Below are 18,880 nucleotides of genomic sequence, written 5' to 3'. Positions count from 1 at the left end.
TATATAGCACATCATTACATTTTAGCCTAAGGGATTTTTTAAAAGATCTGCGGGTCAAAAAAAAAATGTTCTGACCTCTAGTATGCGTGTGCCAAACGGCTAAACTGTACATCAATTTGGCGGTTTTTGTTTTTGCGTACGCCTTCCACTTGCGGTCTTTACTCGTTTTCAATTTAGTCCGTTTTGTTACAAACATAATACAAGATACCTATATTAAAAATCTGCATTAAACTGCATTAGATATACCTATCTAGCATAAACATTATAACATAACTCGATGCAAGTTTCAGACTGAAAACTTTAACGAGAATTACGCGCAACTTTTTTCTTAATGTGAATTCCAATCGTTAACGGGAACATACTTTCAAGTTTATTATTAACTAAGGAACTTTTCTTAGAGTAGGTACCTGTAAGAGTAACAACATCCTTTTCTCTCTTTCCAGACTCCGAGCTCGAGGAGTTGGGTGAGCAACTCCCGCGCTACCGACCGGACTCCATAGCGGCCCTGCGGCGCGTCACACGCTTCACGGAGCCCGAGCTGAAGCGCCTTTACCGCGGCTTCAAGGCCGAGTGTCCCACGGGCGTGGTCAAGGAGGACACCTTCAAACTAATCTATTCACAGTTCTTCCCACAAGGAGGTAAATACCTAAAAGTTTTTATGCTCATTTGAGCAGATTATATTGAGACGCACTTGACTTGGAGGGCTTCATGGCCAGGTCACACGGGTGTGATCAAGGCGAAAGTGGAACGAGGAGGCTGCTGATCTTCTTGCAGTTCTTCTTGTAAACCGGTAAGGCTCTTTCTCTCGCAGTTTATAAATAATTAAAGAGAAAGAAATACGAGTACAGTCACTCAAAGAAATAGATGAATCACAATTGCAGAAACAAAACAATGAAATTCACTAAAAGGAGAATAGAATAGAGTCACAAGTTGCGATTTAGAGACAAACAGAGTCTAGTAACTTGTCTACAATACTGACTTAGTGGGTTGATCGCAGTTTCAAGGCCGAGTATCCCACGGACGTGATCGAGTTCATAACTTCCCTCAATAAGGTAAGTAACAATCTGGTTTGAACTTCTACATCTCGAATTTATGCTTATTACAAGTGTTTACGAAGTGGAAATCGACCGTTTCCGATAGTATTTAGAGGGACTTTCAAGCAGATTTACTTACTCTGTACCTACTATAAAGGTCAGTAAGACAAGAATAACCCGCAGAAGTATCTGTAAACACTCTAGTACCTATATAAGCACATCGTTTTCAGAATTTAACACTTCAATCGATTGAATTATTTATACCGCTTTCCAAATAAAGGCTTCTACCTTGTACTTTTTCTCACCTTTCCCGATCCCGAACCAAAATGGACACCCGAGAAAATTCACCCATGATTCCCATGAATAATGCAGATCAATCAACTGTGGATGAAGACAAGACAATGTCAAAGGTAGGTGTTAGTCTAATTTGGCCATTTTATTACGATGCTTCCCACGATATATTTTTACTTGCGTTGCTTTTTACAAAAGCCGCCTAAAGGTACGGAAATAAAGAAAATAAGGTAGATAATAATCTGGAGAGGGAATTCGTTGCAAAGAAAGGTCAAGCGTTGTTTACAATTTGCTTAGGCATGAGGAGTGTAATTTAATAGCTAGGAATTTGAAAGCGCTTAAGTAGGTGAATGTGATACGTTTTTAGTACAATTTCAAATCCAAATAATGTTAATTTTTCAAAAACAGACCCAACGTTAGCAGCTCTATTTTGCTACAGCTATTAAAATATGTATAAATGTATACTTACATATTGTATACACATATATTGTATGTACTCGTTATATTATCTGGCAAAATGTTGTAAGGCACTAATGCACTGCTTTGCCTATAATAAATATCTATACTTATGATATTCACCCTTTCACTCGATTAAAGTAAGAGCGGCAGAGATGAAAACAGATTAACACAACGGCGGCATTAGTCACAGAACTAGGTTTGTATGGTTTACTATTCTTAGCCAAATATATATAGGTACGATGGTAACGGGCATGTTTTGGTAAACCAGTTAAACCGCACATATGGCTTGTTTTTACCGCGTTCTAAAGCAAAAGACTAAGAAAAACCCACATTATTCGGGATGGATCGATAAGAAAAATGTTTAATAAAATACACGGACCGTACTAAAAAGAATAAAATGGGAGCATGAAAAAAGCATCTCATAATTATATAATCCCATCAAGTGCAGGAGCTCCCGTGTGCGTACTGCTTTACATTCTGTGGGTAGCCAAACGGCTAGGTTGCCGTTTGGGTACATTTACTTAAGTGTTCGTAGAATATTATTGCTTCATGTAACGGTAGCAGGTATATGTTACTCAACTCTTGAGATATACACCAGTCAAGTTTAATTTTATAAAAACAAAACGTTTTATTGTCAAAAACGACGACCGACGACGACTTGGAGCTACGACCTGGTGAAGGTCGCGGGAATTCGGTGGATGCGAGCGGCACAGGATCGATCGGAGTGGCGAGCCTTGGGGGAGGCCTATGTCCAGCAGTGGACGTCTATCGGCTGACATGATGATGATGATTGTCAAAAAAACGAGCGAAAACATAGATAATGCCACTTAAACTAATAACTTATAAATAAGGAAGGAGAAATTAAAACATTGATGCACACATTAAGAAGAGGTTTGGAACTCTGGGAAGAATGTAGTGGACACTAGAAAGAAAATGCAATTAGTAGACTAGGTATGTTTTTTTTTTTTTAATTTATTCATTCACTTTAAATATTCATACAACTTTTGCCAGTATGCCACTATTGTAAACCTCTTTGGTTTATGTAATAGTTGGCGAGTTCACGCGGTCCGATCCGCGTTTGCTTAATACTATTAGGTATATAATTATATTATACTATTATATATATATATATATAAACTAATCTAAACACATCAAATCTCTGCATCTATTTTATACATTACTCTAGACTTAGGTAGTATGTCATTTCATAGCTTATCCAACTAAACTAAGCAATTTGCTTAGAACTATAATTGATACGAACACATTAGTAATAAGTACCTTTCATGTACCGCCAAATATACTGAAATTGACAGCATTTTAGCTGTTTTATATTCGGCACCTATTTTGTAAATTGCTGAACTTTAAACTGGGGTAATGCCGTATAGTCGTATACGGTTGATACTAAAAGCACTGAGATCAATATTGATACTCGCGAGGAGAAGTTACTTTGGCTCTGCGCGTGCATTCTGCTACAGATAATTCTATACGAATACCTACTATCAAATATAGAAGCTTCATAAAAGCGGGTTTGCAGGGAGTCAACTATCTCTGCAGCTGACTGTACCTGTTATGGTTTTAGAAAAGTATATCTATTCATTTCTAATTTTATATTTTAACGTTATTTTTGGGTTTCCTGGTTTTGTCTATGATTGACCGTGAATTTGCGAAGTTAATACTAGCAGCTAGTATTAGCAGGCATTTACTTAATTTTCAATATAATAATTTCATTCAAGAATCGAATGCCTGTTTAGTTCACGAGAAATCGATAAACAAAAGTAGTGTTGTGCCAATTTTTTTTTTACAGTAACATTCTCCGACCAAGGAAACGTTTTTATTCATACTTACATGACATTTTTCAATCGAATGAGCAGTGAGCATGAATGTCACGTCATGGTATTATTATGGAGTGATACTGAGAATTTTCTTTTATTATTACTAATGGTACTCGTAAATCTTGCAGATATTTCGCTTTGAAAGGATAACAATTCACCCAATATTACCTTGAGTGGGGAGTCTTGCCGACCATGTAACCGGGATATTATCCCGTCGTGGGAATATTCCCAGTAAACCCAACAGAACACTGAATTCGCAGTCCTCTTAAATTAATGGGCAGTTTGCTTTAGAAGTAGTTTAAATAATAGCGCAGCGATTCCGAAGTGCCGCGGAACGATCATAACATTAAACTTTACCGATATCATGGAGAAAATACAAGTGGAGTTTCTCATTTAAATCGGTACTTATAAGCCTGCTCCAGACTACGCGGTGCGAAGCCGCGAACGCGAGTGTGGAGTCGATTTCGCTGATTAGCGAACTAGACTCCACACTCACGTTCGCGGCTTCGCGCCGCAATTCGCGCACGAGTGTGGAGGGCCCTTAAAAGTTAGGTATGGAATGTACAGTGTTTGTATATTGGCATTTTTACTTAAAACTGTAAAAACCTTTCTCTTTTAACCATCAAGTTTTGGGTTATTTCTACTCAGAATCACGAAGACTATCGATTTAAAAAAGAAAGTCCAATATCAGTTTTGTTTCGCATTTTCACATAACTGATATTTAACTGGTACATTTTGTATGGACCGTCACAAAACTGACAACTAAGATTTGTATGAAAAAGCACTTCTTTTTATTGTTTCAATCAATAGTCCTTGTAAAGGAAGATGATTGGATTCTTACAATGGGTTGCATAATTATAGGAACGGCCGTTTTGTACGTAGTTAAGTTACGTGTGTACCTACGGTTATGTTGTTTCCTGCATTCAATGTCTACGATAACTTATAAACTCTATAATAATTCATGTAATTTTGGAAGAATACGAATGTGCGTTAAGGGGCCCACTGACTATCACTCCGCCGGACGATATCGGCCTGTCAGTTGTTCGGAACTGTCAAATTTTTGTTCTAACTGACAGGCCGATATCGTCCGGCGGACTGATAGTCAGTGGGCCCCTTTAGTGTTTGTGATGGTGTTCGTCTACTATGTTTTTGTTTTTAAGTTGAAATCTAGTTGAAAATGTGCTGTAATTGACAAGTAGTTTCAGCCCCAGAGATTTCAGATGTTTTTTTTTATAAACTTTAGGTACATTTACGTAACTAAGTACCTACCTAAATTTCTTAAGTGTATGTAACTATCTAACTATACTTCTGGGTCCGGTTATCGTTAATAGGTATATTAATAGAATTATTCGCATTTAGATACTGGCCACTGGGCTCAATTAATTCAAGAGTCCAATTTAACGACAGCCCGTCCAACTAAAATATTAGATTGAATTGTAAGACGGGATTGTTTAATTCGATTATCCAGTTTAGCGGCGATTGTCGGTTCGAGCTCGTTAGGGGCTTTTGTTAAGATTTATTAAAAAGGTGTTTCTAGAAATAAAACAGTGCGCCCTTTTACAGAAGCCCTACCGCGAAAAACGAATTTCGAAAGTTCTTTATTTGTGGCAGATATAGGTATGCAAGATTTCGATTGTTCGACTCTATTAGACTTTCGAATTTCCTAGTCACTTGGTCACCACCAACCTCTAAAAGCCGTAAGTTTTTTGTTTTGACAAGTCAGCCACTAGAATTGCTGTATTTTTAGCTAGGGAAAAATTCGAACTATATATTTGTATTAAACATTTAATTTCAGTTTGTATTTAAGTTGACCTTTTGTTCCGCAGTGCTTAGGACAGTTCAATATTTGATAAACAACAGTAAGTAATTTTTTTATTATTTCATTTCATTCCAACCACTAAGTACCTACACTGTCAATCGTAAAGTCTACTAAATACTAAAGTACTTAATGTAATGTCATTCGTATACCTAGTCTCTTTTAGTGTCTGGTCCATGGACCTATTAGACCTATCCGTGTCGTATGTCCTAACATACGGTCATGGAATTTTATTGTCACAGTGATAATCTATATGTAAGCCGCTAGGGATTTCATATAATATATTGTCACTGTGACAGAGTGGGAAATGGTTCATAAATAAATTTCCTTGACTGTACCTATAGGTACACGATACACCCAGGACCCAGCCGCAAAATTGTATGGCCACTTTACGAATAAATTAATACATAAATGCAATTTTGCAGCTCTCTGTACACCATAAATAACCCTATCATACCATAAAATTGACCCGTGTTTTGCTTTGACGATAATCCAGTATACTCAAGCTCCATTTCGATATTACCGATTTACCGCATTATTATCACCTCACTTTTCGCCTCACGAGAGTTCGCAAGATAATTCCTTTCTCTGCAGCGTTGCCAACCGCTAGTGACGTCATAATGTGATGCATCCCTAGAGAACGTTAGCGGAACCCGGGGCCGTATTCAGAAACTTACCAATGGTACTCGTATGATAAAAATATATCATGCGACGCCCCTTAGATCCGAATACAGGTTTCTAAACTCTAAAGTCTAAACCAATCATTCATATCAGCCGAAAAACGTTCACATCTGAATTTCACTATGATGTTATTGTCAAATCACTTGTAGTTATATCGTCTCTCGCGTACTTATAGAAGTAATAGAAGGAAGAAAATGATACAGGCCGAATTTTACGCGAGCAAAGCCACAAGCGTGGCTTGTAGAATTATATTTTTTCTACATCATCTGCATATTCGAGAATAAGGCCGCCGGCTGAAACTGCCGGGAATCTTTTTAAGGTTTGTGTGCTGTGTAATGTAATGCTAAGTAAGATTATTTGGGTGCTAGACTTATTTTTAGTACCTACATATTTATTTTTCTCCCATACAAGAACGTACCTGACTAGTTTTAGAACTATAATTACAGTGCGCTTTAAACGTAGGTATAGGCCAGGATCGGGAAGACTGAAAAAAATGGGTGGAGGCCTTTGCCCAGCAGTGGGACATATAAGCTCCCAATAATAATAAATAAAAAAGCAGAGGACCACGCAATCAAATTGTGAATTTAATCAGATTGTACGAAATACTTATTGTCCTATATCATAATCCTACTTAATATTGTAATTTCTTCATAAAATTCGAATTTTCATACAATTTCATTTATTTCCAGTCCCTACTATGTCAATTTCAATTGGATATGGGTTGTTCAATGAAAGACATAGCGTTTTATAAGAGTTGGAACTTAGTAGGTATCGCAATATTTGTAAGGCAAGGTGTACTCCTATTCATACGTCAATATTGTTTGTACGTGTGTGTTAACAAGAGAAAGTATAGAAATACCTACTTATTAGAGTCAGATAGATTTAGTTTTGATTTGGTTTTGTTAATTCCAACAATTACTAAAATGTAATATGTTTATTTCCTTTTTATTGTGGGACGTATTTGTACATGCAGATGATGTGGGAGATGTGGGTTGGAGTCCCACGTTAGCCAGAGTTGATCAACGTTATTTTTTTCATTGTAATTGAACTGATTGACATCTGCATGTACAATTAATTACTAAAAGGTCTAGATATCATTGTTACTGATAGTGTCAGAAGCGCAATAGGTAGGTACTTAAACGAGACTGTGCTCTTAATAATCACTTGTTGCTCTGTAAAATTGGCAGGCGCTTCTAGTCTGAGCAACCACACAGTTATGATAATACTATTATGCTATTACTTACTTATTTTGTGACACAGTAGTAAAGTAAATGGGCGGGCCAAAGTTAAGCTAGCGGAATAATTGGCCCGGAAGTGAACAAATTTGCAACTAAATTAAAGGAAACGTTCCTATTTCTACTTCTAGAGAGCTCTTCGTGCTAAAATATCTTTTAGCTATTTAAAACTTATTAGCTATTTATAATTTTAGCTTTAACTATATGGGCGAATCAACTTTTACGAGGCCAATTTCCTTGTCCCCGATATAAAAAAAAAAAAAGTTTTTTTCAAAAACCAAATATTTTAATTGCGCCTTTTTAGTTTAATGACATTTTTAGAGCTATAAGACTAATTAAAATTATCAATTTGATCAGAATTTTAACAAATGTATACGGTAACACAGCAGAAGAAAATTTACTCCCATACAAAAATTGTGTGTCCCCAACGATAGGTATAGTCACACAATAGTAATTTCTAAGTTTTAACATAAGGTGACCTATTTTTATAATATCATTAAAAGAATCAGAATAAAATAGAACATTCAATCCATCCCATGCCAACATGATTTAAGTTTTATATAATTTTCGAGATTTTTTCAAAATGTTGTCCCTAGGCGTCACAAACCCGGTTTCACCGAATTCGAAAAAACCGGAAAAACCGGGTTTACAGCCAATTCTAAAAACCGGGTTTAGGTTTGATAAAACCGGCTTTTTCGAGTTTTTCGAATTTCGAAGCAACCGCCGACCTTTTAGTTTTATTTAATGGTACCTATAATAAAAGTCATAATATAATGATTGTCATATTATCATTAGTCATAATTCTTAGACCGTTAACTTTTCAGGATTTTCCTCAGGTTATCCTATAGATAGGTTAGGTTATGTTTGTTTTATGGCAATCCTCAAAAGTTACGCGTTTCTGAGAAAAAACAAATTATGACTAACGAAAATGTGGACAAACAATACATTATGATTTAAAACTATATGGGAAACAATAGAGACCCGATATTTACCACGTACATTTTGTTTTAGTAATTTACAATTATTTACTAATTTGGAAATAGGGATGTTGACAAATTTTTAGAACTGTTTTCATTTTATAGATGGAAGTGTAATTATTGCAAAAAAAATGAAATTTTCATTTATTAATCTTTAATAAAATATTGACTTTAATTAGTTTAATGTTTAAATATCGCTCAAAAACGCTCCAAGCTCTCACGTGATCTTGATGACGTAACGATGTGATAAACAAACTGCTGTCAGTGCCAGAGGACCAAGGTTTGACAACTTGTCTGTGCGTAGTGTTTCTGACACCGTGACGTCACGCGCTCCGATTTGCGTTTGCAGTCACGTCACGTCATTTACACTTACAAAATATGATTTCCAGCATTCTAATATTCCCTGCTATGCTATACATAACATTTTATATATTCGCGCTTCATGTCAACATCCCTATTATGGACACAAAACTAAATACCTATATGGTAAATATCAGGCGATTTATTTAATTTACATAACAAATTTTTCTGATGTTACGTAGTTTAACATTTTTGCTAGAAACGTTGATTATTCTCTAATGTTAAGTGTATTTATAAGTTAAGTTCCAGAAAAGGAATGCTTTGTTACATTTATTGGCCTAATTATAACTAAAGTTTGACTTAAGTTATAATATAAATATTATGTAGTTTAATACTTTAGTAGGCAGCCATGTTATATATGTGATGCATGCATCACGTTAATTAGTCTCTAATCTCTGTTCTACTAGTATTTCTTGTTAAAAATGTTTATTGCAGACTGATTATTAAATCGTTGATTCTACAAGTTGCTGTTCTACAAAAACCGAAAAACCGGCTTTCAAAAATATGCACGGTTTTGTGACCCCTAGTTGTCCCTAAGTTAGCGTCAAATTTCAATTCTCCCGCGTTACTATAGAAGGTTGCTCAAATTTTTAAAGAGATGGCGTTGGTCGTGGCTTATGTGCCGGCGAAATATACCTACGTTTCTGAGAACCCGCGTTGTCAACGTGAAATCCCTGGCGGGGGGACGCCAGTCAGCGACGAGCAGCAGCCGTCAGGTGTGCGTGACTTAATTGCTGCTCCCCTAAGTTACGTTACGTGTTTCGGTAAGTTTTTATCCTTATGTTTGAAAACTATTGAAATGTTGTGTGTTTTGTGTCTAATATTAACTCGATATATATGCATATGTAATTGTATTAATAACTAACGTGACAAGTTACTAGGTAGTTAAAATTTTCCCCTTCGTTACCGGTAACGCTGGAAAGTACCACTTATCCTATTTAACTCGCCATCGAACTTATTTGACCTATCACTTTTAAATATTTATTAAATAGTAAATACATTATTTAACGTGGAGTATAAAAGTAATATTGCCAATGAATGTCTCATAAAAAGTAACAAATTAAATGATTTTATCACTAGAGTTTTAGTATTAAGTTATTATTTACGTTGCCACTTAGCGACATTGTTTTTATTTATTTCAGCATTTTGCACACCTAAAAAAACAATGCCTCTAAGCATCGCAGAAAAACAAAAACGGTATCGAGAACGATTGAAAGACAAACCTTCTGCTATGAAGAAGCTAAAAAGAAACAAAGAGAACGGTACCATAAAACTAAAAGATTAACCCCTAAAGAAAAGTACAACGCTAACAGGATTTGGCGTTTACGGAAAAGAAAACAGGCGAGGAAAAAACGGATCGTAGAAAGTGTTACGAAACACACCACCAAGCTCACCTCAATCTGAATATTTCAGCATATACAAAATGAGCCTCAATCGCTTACTCCTCCGCCAACAATACCTCCGCCAGTGACGGCTTCGTTATGCACACTTCCACTAGCGACGTCTCCTTTAACATTAAGCCCACTACAAACACTGCAACCAGTAGCATATTTGCCAGCATCACCCCAACCCCAAATTGCAATGCTTCCCCAAGTGACGCCTCTGCCGGCAACAACTCCACTTCAATCAGCGACGCCTTCACCAACTACATCTCCACTTACTCTTCCACCTCAGAGAACTTTGTCGGCAACGCCTTCTTCACTGACACTTTCATCGGCGACACCTCCGCCAGTGACACCAATTCCGGCAATACTTCGATCAATTTCACGTCCGCCAGCGACATCTTCGCCGCCGATTATATCTACCAGCTAATACTGATGCTTTTACAAAACCAGTAGCGAAGCACTTCCAGCTTTTGTCATCAGTCTTTGAAGATTAACCAGCCAATACTATCAAAATCGCTGCAAAGTTATCTTGGTCTGACTAAGATCGGATCGCAGTAGCCGGTAGCCTCTTTATCGAGCGACCGAAATAGCTGCGTCCTTGACGGACGTACGACGGACCCCTTACACACGATCGAACGTGCGTCGGACCGCACCGCACCAAGGCTAAACCGGTATTGCACGGCTGGCAACCAAGCCTCCGACGGTCCAAAGTCATCCCGACCTTGGTCGGGGCGCATTACAATTTTGTTTGCCAATCACCTACGTCAAATTTTTATAATAAATAAAATAGGTTCTTGATAGCACGCAAAAACAAAATCATTAATGACTATGGTTTAGGTAATAAAAAAAACCTCCTTCTCGTTAACTGGCCGCAAACGTTCGGAATTTTCATTCGGTTTTCGGTCGGGACGTCGCTCTACAAATGCATAGCGCTGTCTCGCTTGCACATGTTAATCCTTAGGCCCCCACTCGCACGAGAGCTTAAAAAGCGTTGCGTGTGTGACGCACCCATAAGTAAGAGCGAGAAAGCGATATATCTTTCTCGTTCTTACTTATGGTTGCGTCACACACGCAACGCGCTTTTTAAGCTCTCGTGCGAATGGGGCCTTACGGAAAATTACGACCGCCTGCGGCCAGGCTAAAGTCCGGTTTACATTCGTGTGCGAGCCACGAGCCGAGCCGCGAGCCGCATCACGTGACACGAGTGTAAACGCAATGAATAAGGAATCAAATAAACGGTGGGCTCATAAATCTAGTATAACTGGATCGGTCATGAGGGGTGGGGGGAAATGACCGAACGGGATAGTCTTATGTATCTTTCAGTAGGAGTAGCAGAGAAAGCGCTGTTATTGTTTGTCCTTGTCACAGTCTCACTTTTTTTTTATTCCCCACCGTAAGTTTATTATGGTTTATGGTGGGCTACAAATCTACTCGACCAATCATATTGTCGCATTGCGTATGTTCTGTCCCTCACGGGCGCACGCGTGTAGCCCGTCTATGTAGTGCTAGGTCTATGACGAGCTACGAGCCCACCGTCACCACCTATGGATGGTATAGAAAGGATGCCAATCTCTTATGGCAGAATTGTTGCAAAAGTGACCGCTTTCAGCTTTAAATAATAGTTCCTAACCTCTTCGGTGGCGCTAGTTAGGCTCTGGGACATGAGTATAACATGAACCATATAAGGCAACAAATAACCCGACCAAATTAGGTTGTTTTTGGTAGTATTTCGGTGTATGGTGGCACCGCCTAATTACTGTTTTTGATGGACACTTTTCATACATAGAGATTTGGTTCCTTTATATAGTCTCCATGAACTCAAAGCTGGTCACTTTTGAAACAATTCTGCCATAAGAGATTGACATCCTTTCTATACCATCCATAACAAAAAGTAATACATATAGTTTGTCAAAGTACTGTCTCATTTCGAACATAGACAGAGAGAATCATACTATCTTTGTCTTACACTAGTACTAGCACCCATAAGAAAGGGATGAGTATAATTTTCCTGGTTGTTACTGACTGACAAATTGGTTTGACCAACTATAGCTACTATTAGCTGGCCAAGCAAATCTTGTCAGTAGAAAAAGGCGGCAAATTTAAAAAATGAAGGCGCGAAGGGATATCGTCCCATAGAACATTTGAATTTCGCGCCTTTTTCTACTGACAAGATTTGCTTGACCAATACTATAGTTGGTCAATCAAATCTTGTCAGTAGAAAAAGGCGCAGTGAACAGAAAACATAGACAATACAATTAATAATATAAAGTACATTTTATTACATTGTTATTAAATTTTACTACGCGTAACCGTAATATTTGTGAAACGGAACGCAAATCAGATATCGACTTTTCGCATCCCTATCAACTTCCGGGCTAGGTGTGTATCGATGGAGTACATCACTAAGCAGACGCGGATATCGATTTTCCGCTTAAGGTTGGCCATGCCGTAAAAAGGGATATGATGAAAAAAATTCTATTTATAGAATTTATAGATTATTTGGTATAAATACTTCGGGATTTTATATTAATCTATTGTTGTAAAATATAATATTTAATATATTGCTTTATTATGTTTCATAAATTTAAAAGAAATCCATGAATTTACTATTATTAATATGCATTTATAGGGTATTTGACTACTAGTCAAATCAGTTTCTTTTTTCGAACTGTCAAAACGGTTTCTTTTTTATCCTGACGGGCTCTATTGCACTAGGGCGATTAGAGCGGTAGGGCTGTGTGGGGGGTGGTAGCCTGGGGAAAATCCAGAACGTCGCATCACACGAGACGGTTTTGCGACGCTGAGTCAAAACGGTTTTGCTACTATGGAATTTATATGAAACACTAGCATGTGACGTCACAATCAAATTACCTACTCTTTATAGTTTTATACGGGTTTTAAAATAGAAATTGCGTCAAAAAAATAACTGCTGTCTCAGTTTCTCTATTAATCTTCTGGTGCTTTATTTCATGCATGGTGTAAAATAATTTATTTTAAATACAGTCAAATACCCTAATAAATTGTTTAATAAAGGAAAAAAATGTGTGTATAGAACAAAAATATTCAGTTTTTTAGACCACGTTATAAATAGATACAACTTATAACGTTTAAGAAAAAAATATTGTCATAAAGTAAAGTACCTAATTTTATTTTACTTAAATACGCAACATCGACATTCAACATTTTTTTATGCTGGGCCGGGCCGCGACTATTTTGCCCGCCATTTGCGCCGTTATTACTGCGCATGTGTTGGCAGCACTGTTTCCTTTCCAAGCCACTCCGCCGCCATTGCCACCACGCCACCGGATCGGAAAATCTGTCAGTAGTGCGTCTATTGTGCTATAATCTTTGAAGTTGCTTTGCATTCTTCAGTTTAGTGTCAATAGTTTTAAATAATACTTGGATCCTAAAATGGCTGACGAGAAAAAGGTATGTAACCAGTTGTATTATCAGATATTATTCACTTGCTGTAACTTAATTTCACCGACATGGCGTTCTTTGTAAAATGTGGTTATCTCAATATTTCCCACGACTTGTTAACTAACAAAACCATTTCAACTATTTAATGCGTCTCATTTTGTCATTTTCAGGGAGAAAGCGAACACATCAACTTGAAAGTGCTAGGTCAGGATAATGCTATTGTCCAGTTCAAAATCAAAAAACACACTCCCCTGAGGAAGTTGATGAATGCCTACTGTGATAGAGCAGTAAGTACAATCATAATTTTTTATACCCGTAAGCGTCAGTTGAAACTGCAAACATACATATGTCATGATTCCTAGAAAGGAGGTTTAAGGTCTCACAGCGCCAGCTTACACTGAACTTTAACCTTACTTTTACCTTGGTTGAGCTTTTCAATATTAAACTATACTAATCATATCCTGATGCTATTTTTACTTGTATTGTGATCAGATCGCCAAAATAATTATAGAATTTTCATCTTGATAGTATTCTTGGTATAAAATTGGTATTATAAGACAATTTTACACAGGTTTTAAATACTAGATCAATATAATATATTTAAGAATGACAGCAAAGCTATATAAACAATGTGCGTTTGCTGTAAAGGCTTATGCGAGTCTTAGGTTATGCTTCTATTGAATAAATGCTCTTTCTATAATACATACTCAAGCCGTTATCTTGAAACAATAGTTGTTTTAGAACCCAAGTAGTTGTTGATATTGTAAAGCAAAAATGTCCAGGCCAATTAGTGGTATGTTTAACTAGTTACAAATGAAATGGGTACAAAATTACATTAAGTTAGTAGTAAATTGAATAACACAAATTGTTGTCTCTTATCTTAGGTGTTGTAAATATATTTGTGTAGTTTTAAGTTCTCATGTAAGTGAATTGTCAAATTCTTAGTGAGAATAAAGAATCTTAAACCTAATTAATGAATTCATCTAAGACTATAGCAATGCACCACAGATATTTGGTTCTGCATTGGGGGTAATGAGGGTTTTTTATTAATATCATGTCCATGTGCAGGTTTACAGTAATAAGTAAACCCTAAATTTGATTTCCCCAGTGTTTAAAAAAATATTGGTGTACTGGATTGAAGTTGTGAAAATAATGGAATACTTATTTAAACTCTTACATGTTCCCTTTTATAATAATGGAAAATGCTAAGAGAGCTACAGGATAGTAGGAAGTAAAGGCATATCCTCCATAGTCACACCTCTCAGGGCTGTAGAGAATGTGGCTGAAAATGTATAACCTGTGACAGCAACAGTCACCGTAAAAGGTCAAGTTTTGGTTTGCACCAATTAACCTCATTGTTGGAGACCCCTGATGTTCATTCAGAATAAGAGACTGAAAACATAGACTGCTATCAAAATCTAGCATTGGGGCTTGTCTGAGCTTCCTGGGAGAATCCTATATGACCCGATGCTAGTGTCAGGCCCTCTGATATTCTAAGGCCGGGTGTTGGCTCAGTGTCCAACTTAATCTGGCTCACCATAGGTTCTACCCTTTGTAAAATCAAATTTTTATCACTACATAGTATAAAACAAAGTCGCTTTCCGCTGTCTGTCCGTCCATGATGCTTAGATCTTTAAAACTACGCAACGGATTTTGATGCGGTTCATTCTTGAGGAAGGTTGTAGTGTATAATTTGTAAAGGTTTTTGTAACCCGTGCGAAGCCAAGGTGGGTCCCTAGTAATTTCGATAATTCAAAATCTATTTTTTACAGGGATTATCAATGCAAGTGGTCCGGTTCAGATTTGACGGGCAGCCAATCAACGAGAACGACACACCAACGTCACTGGAGATGGAGGAGGGCGACACAATAGAGGTTTATCAGCAGCAGACTGGCGGGAGCCTAGTGTAATTAGCTACTTAAGGACTTTCCATCTCCGTCGGAAGAACGTCACGGTGTACCCTTCTCAAACCTAACATTAAGTTTATTTTTAAATAACATCATTTGTATCTGTATGACGAAAATTTCGTATTACACAATTCATTAACCAAACTTTTTGTGCGGGATTGTCTGCGAAGTTATCGCTTTAATTAAGATGGATAAGGTAAACCAATGGTAGGTAACTTCGATATTCCATGTGATAAGTTTTAGTTCGTCTCTACATAATAGGCCAATATTTTTTGATTGCAAGGCACTAAAGCGTCAAGGAGTTCTGTATGTGTAATTTATTGGATTTGTGTCCATAACAAGTATCAGGTCTATAACCTATTTGAAATAAAGTAAATGTAAGAAATTGTTTTAGTGTTTTATTCAGCCAACTGTTTACCAATGTAATAAATGCGGTTTATATTCTTAACAAAATTTCACTCGGCATATTGTGAATTATGACTTGATGAGACACATATAATAATATAGTTTGCCAAAGGACTGTCTCATGTCAAACATAGACAGAGAGAATCATACTATCTTTGTCTTACACTAGTACTAACACCCAAAAGAAAAGGTAGGTGAGTATAGTTTTTTTTGTTCCTAATTACTGACAATTTGGTTGTGCCAACTATACATTCCAAGTTTTTGTATTTTCTGCAACTTTGACGTCCGTCGGCTGTTACAAATAAAAATAACTAGAGGCTTCTACATACGTGATTGCAAATCGCATGCGATTATCGGTCACGTTTGGAGAGGCCATAAGTAATGACGCACTAGATGAGTCATCAGAACAAGTACCAACTTGCCGTCATTAGGGCGTAGTCTTAAGCAATGAATTGCATATTGCGGCCAAACACAAGGCACGACGCAGCGCCGCGGTCGCGCCGACGTCAAACAGACTGCGTCGCGCGCGTCCACGCGACGCGGACGCGGCGGCACGCTGGGTCACACATCAGTCGGACGTGCATGAGAAACCTTCCGCGCGCGTATGCTGCTGTATCGGGCGCGAGTCACGCCCGCATCGCATGAGGGCGTGTTGAGAGCGCGACCTGTTTGAACAGGCATCACGCAGCGCTGCGTCGCGCCTTGTGTTTGGCCGAGCCTTAATAAAATGAAATTTTACAATAGGGTTGGCAACTGTTAAAGGTTTTGATAGATGGCGCCGGCTTAAGTTTTACCTGTCTCTAGTTTTGTTCTATAAGATATAGCTTAATGGGCTAGCATCCAGGTAATAAAATAAAATAATTTAACACTTCGTAGGATTGCTGCTGGCATCATCTGTAAAATACTTCGACCGGCCAACCCCATTGAACTACACCAATGACGCTGTAATCACAGCGAACAACTAGTTGACACGGCAGTAACAAAGTACAATCAATGTAGAAACTTCTATACCATCCATAGTAGAAACCGTGAAAATGTCACACACGCCACATTGAAACAAGCTATAACACAAAACACAACGTTCTAAGACTTCTAAGTGAGTAGGAAAACTTCAAGCGTCAAATAATGCCGTTAAAGCGAGGTTTAGACTAGCAAGAACTTGCATGTAATTTACGTTACATTTCTGACTACTAAGGTAAACTGCATTCAAAATTCAGATACCGCAATGTAATGAAAATTGCATGCAAGTTCTTGCTAGTCGAAACCTCGCTTTAGGTAGTAATGTGAAGTTATATAGGTAAGAAGAATTGTATAGCAGGATTGCCCCTTTCATTCTCAAAATTTCCGAATAACCTAGGTCCGAGACCTAGATGCTGTGTGACACCGGTTTATTGTATCCGCGTCTGATATCACGGAACCTTTACCCTGTTAAAATCCGATCAAAATAAGGTAATAAATGGTGTGATATGGGTGAAGTGCTGAAAATCAATTACCTACATAGAATGCGGCCGGAATGTACAAATAAATTAAAATAGTATAGTAGGTACTAGGTAAGTATACCTATCGCAAAAGTAAAGTTCCAATATAACGAATGAAGCCACCTCTCGTAAGTATTTACTACAACAGAGTACCTATACCCTATTACTCACTACCCACTAGGATAAAAACAAATACGTATTTGTATTTTTAATTAGGTATATATCTGTTGTTTATAGAGTACCTACCTAGTCGATACAATAAAATATACTTCTTACTATTTTAAGAATCAAAAAAAAATTAAGCAGTCTGTCAGCAATGTCTTTTTGTGATATATAGGAACCGTACCGTACACGCGCTGAATCGGAAACATTAACATTGCCAAAGCAGAGGGCCTACTGTGAACCACGTTCGACATGTTGCCTCTTTGTCGCACTTGTAAATTCGTACGTAAGTTTGACAGGGAGGCAACACGTCGAACGTGGTTCGTGGTAGGCACTCTGGTGCTACCGTTCTCGTACGTTTTCTAAAACATAGTAGGTTCTGCCATCTTGTGGGCTACATCGGAAGCAAGACTTCACATTTATCTACGCCTCGCGCCAACAATCCTATGCTGCCCCCTATAGTTCATGCACGTTCCCTATAGATTTATTGTATTACTTTCTTCTTTTCAGCTAACACTGCACAGTACGCCCACTACGTTTTCAACACGCTGGACCAAGACAGAAGTGGATTGTTAAGTTTTGAGGTAAGTTCGGTCAGAAAAATAGCTTGTTTGTTAGTTCTGCTTAAATTAAATGCAGTGATGGATGCAGCTCATGCAGCCTACACAACAAAAAACATATAATTTTATGCATAATTAGATAAAATCGATTTGGTCCTGTATTATTATTCTGATCGTAAATTACCCTTTCAGATGTTTTATTTACAGTATTTTAATTACATTTGTTTTAAGACGAAATGGCGGAAATGTTGATGATTTTTTGTATGTGATTTGGGCGGTTTTTTTCTGGGTTTGCAATTATTTTATATTTAAAATCTTTATCATAGGTACATCACAAATAGTGTAAATTTCTAATGGTAATAAGATTTTTCATATATGTTTTACATAAATTATGATTTACCCTATGTAAATTATAACACTGATTTAGCTGTGATCGCTGAAATCGATGTTTTAATTTTTATTTTTCCCAGAATGAGGTAACAGTTATGTAGCACAAAAATAATCTAAAAAATTGGCAAAAAGAAAAAAAACATGCATTTAAGGGTTAAATTGGCGCCACTATCTATGTGACAGTCGCCACGTTACTATACCTATAGAATTAACGTCAGTTTGAAAACTTTGAAGAGTTAATGTTTTCTTAATTTCTATAGGGACCGTGAGCGTTGGAGGGTCTGCCATCTTGTGGCCTGAATCGGAAACATAAACATATGTACATTGCCAAAGCAAGTGCTCTACCGTACTCGTACGTTTTCTGGTGCATAGTAGGTTCTGCCATCTTGTGGGCTACATCGGAAGCATAAAATAAACTTCACATTTACGCCTCGCGCCAAAAATCTGACGGGTCCTGTGCTGCCCCCTATCATGCACGATCCCTATGT

General features: G+C 37.4%; 2 protein-coding genes across 2 annotated transcripts in view; both read left to right on the top strand.

The window, feature by feature from the left end:
• Window positions 1–18,880, top strand: part of LOC134744927 (Kv channel-interacting protein 4-like) — a 187,638-nt gene that overhangs the window by 160,856 nt on the left and 7,902 nt on the right. Inside the window, exons 4-5 of the mRNA XM_063678875.1 lie at window positions 444–638; window positions 17,953–18,026. Of these exons, the coding sequence (XP_063534945.1) occupies window positions 444–638; window positions 17,953–18,026 (269 nt within the window). The remainder of the gene's footprint in view (window positions 1–443; window positions 639–17,952; window positions 18,027–18,880) is intronic.
• On the top strand, window positions 13,332–15,785 carry LOC134744711 (small ubiquitin-related modifier 3). Its single transcript, XM_063678630.1, has 3 exons — window positions 13,332–13,499; window positions 13,661–13,777; window positions 15,263–15,785. The coding sequence occupies exons 1-3, from the start codon at window positions 13,482–13,484 to the stop codon at window positions 15,398–15,400; spliced, it is 273 nt and encodes a 90-aa protein (XP_063534700.1). The 5' UTR covers window positions 13,332–13,481; the 3' UTR covers window positions 15,401–15,785.

The sequence above is a fragment of the Cydia strobilella genome, chromosome 10, assembly GCF_947568885.1.
Source record: "Cydia strobilella chromosome 10, ilCydStro3.1, whole genome shotgun sequence".
NCBI lineage: Eukaryota > Metazoa > Arthropoda > Insecta > Lepidoptera > Tortricidae > Cydia > Cydia strobilella.
The sequence above is the reverse complement of the archived record's forward strand: the minus strand, read 5'-3'. Positions and strand labels throughout refer to the sequence as shown.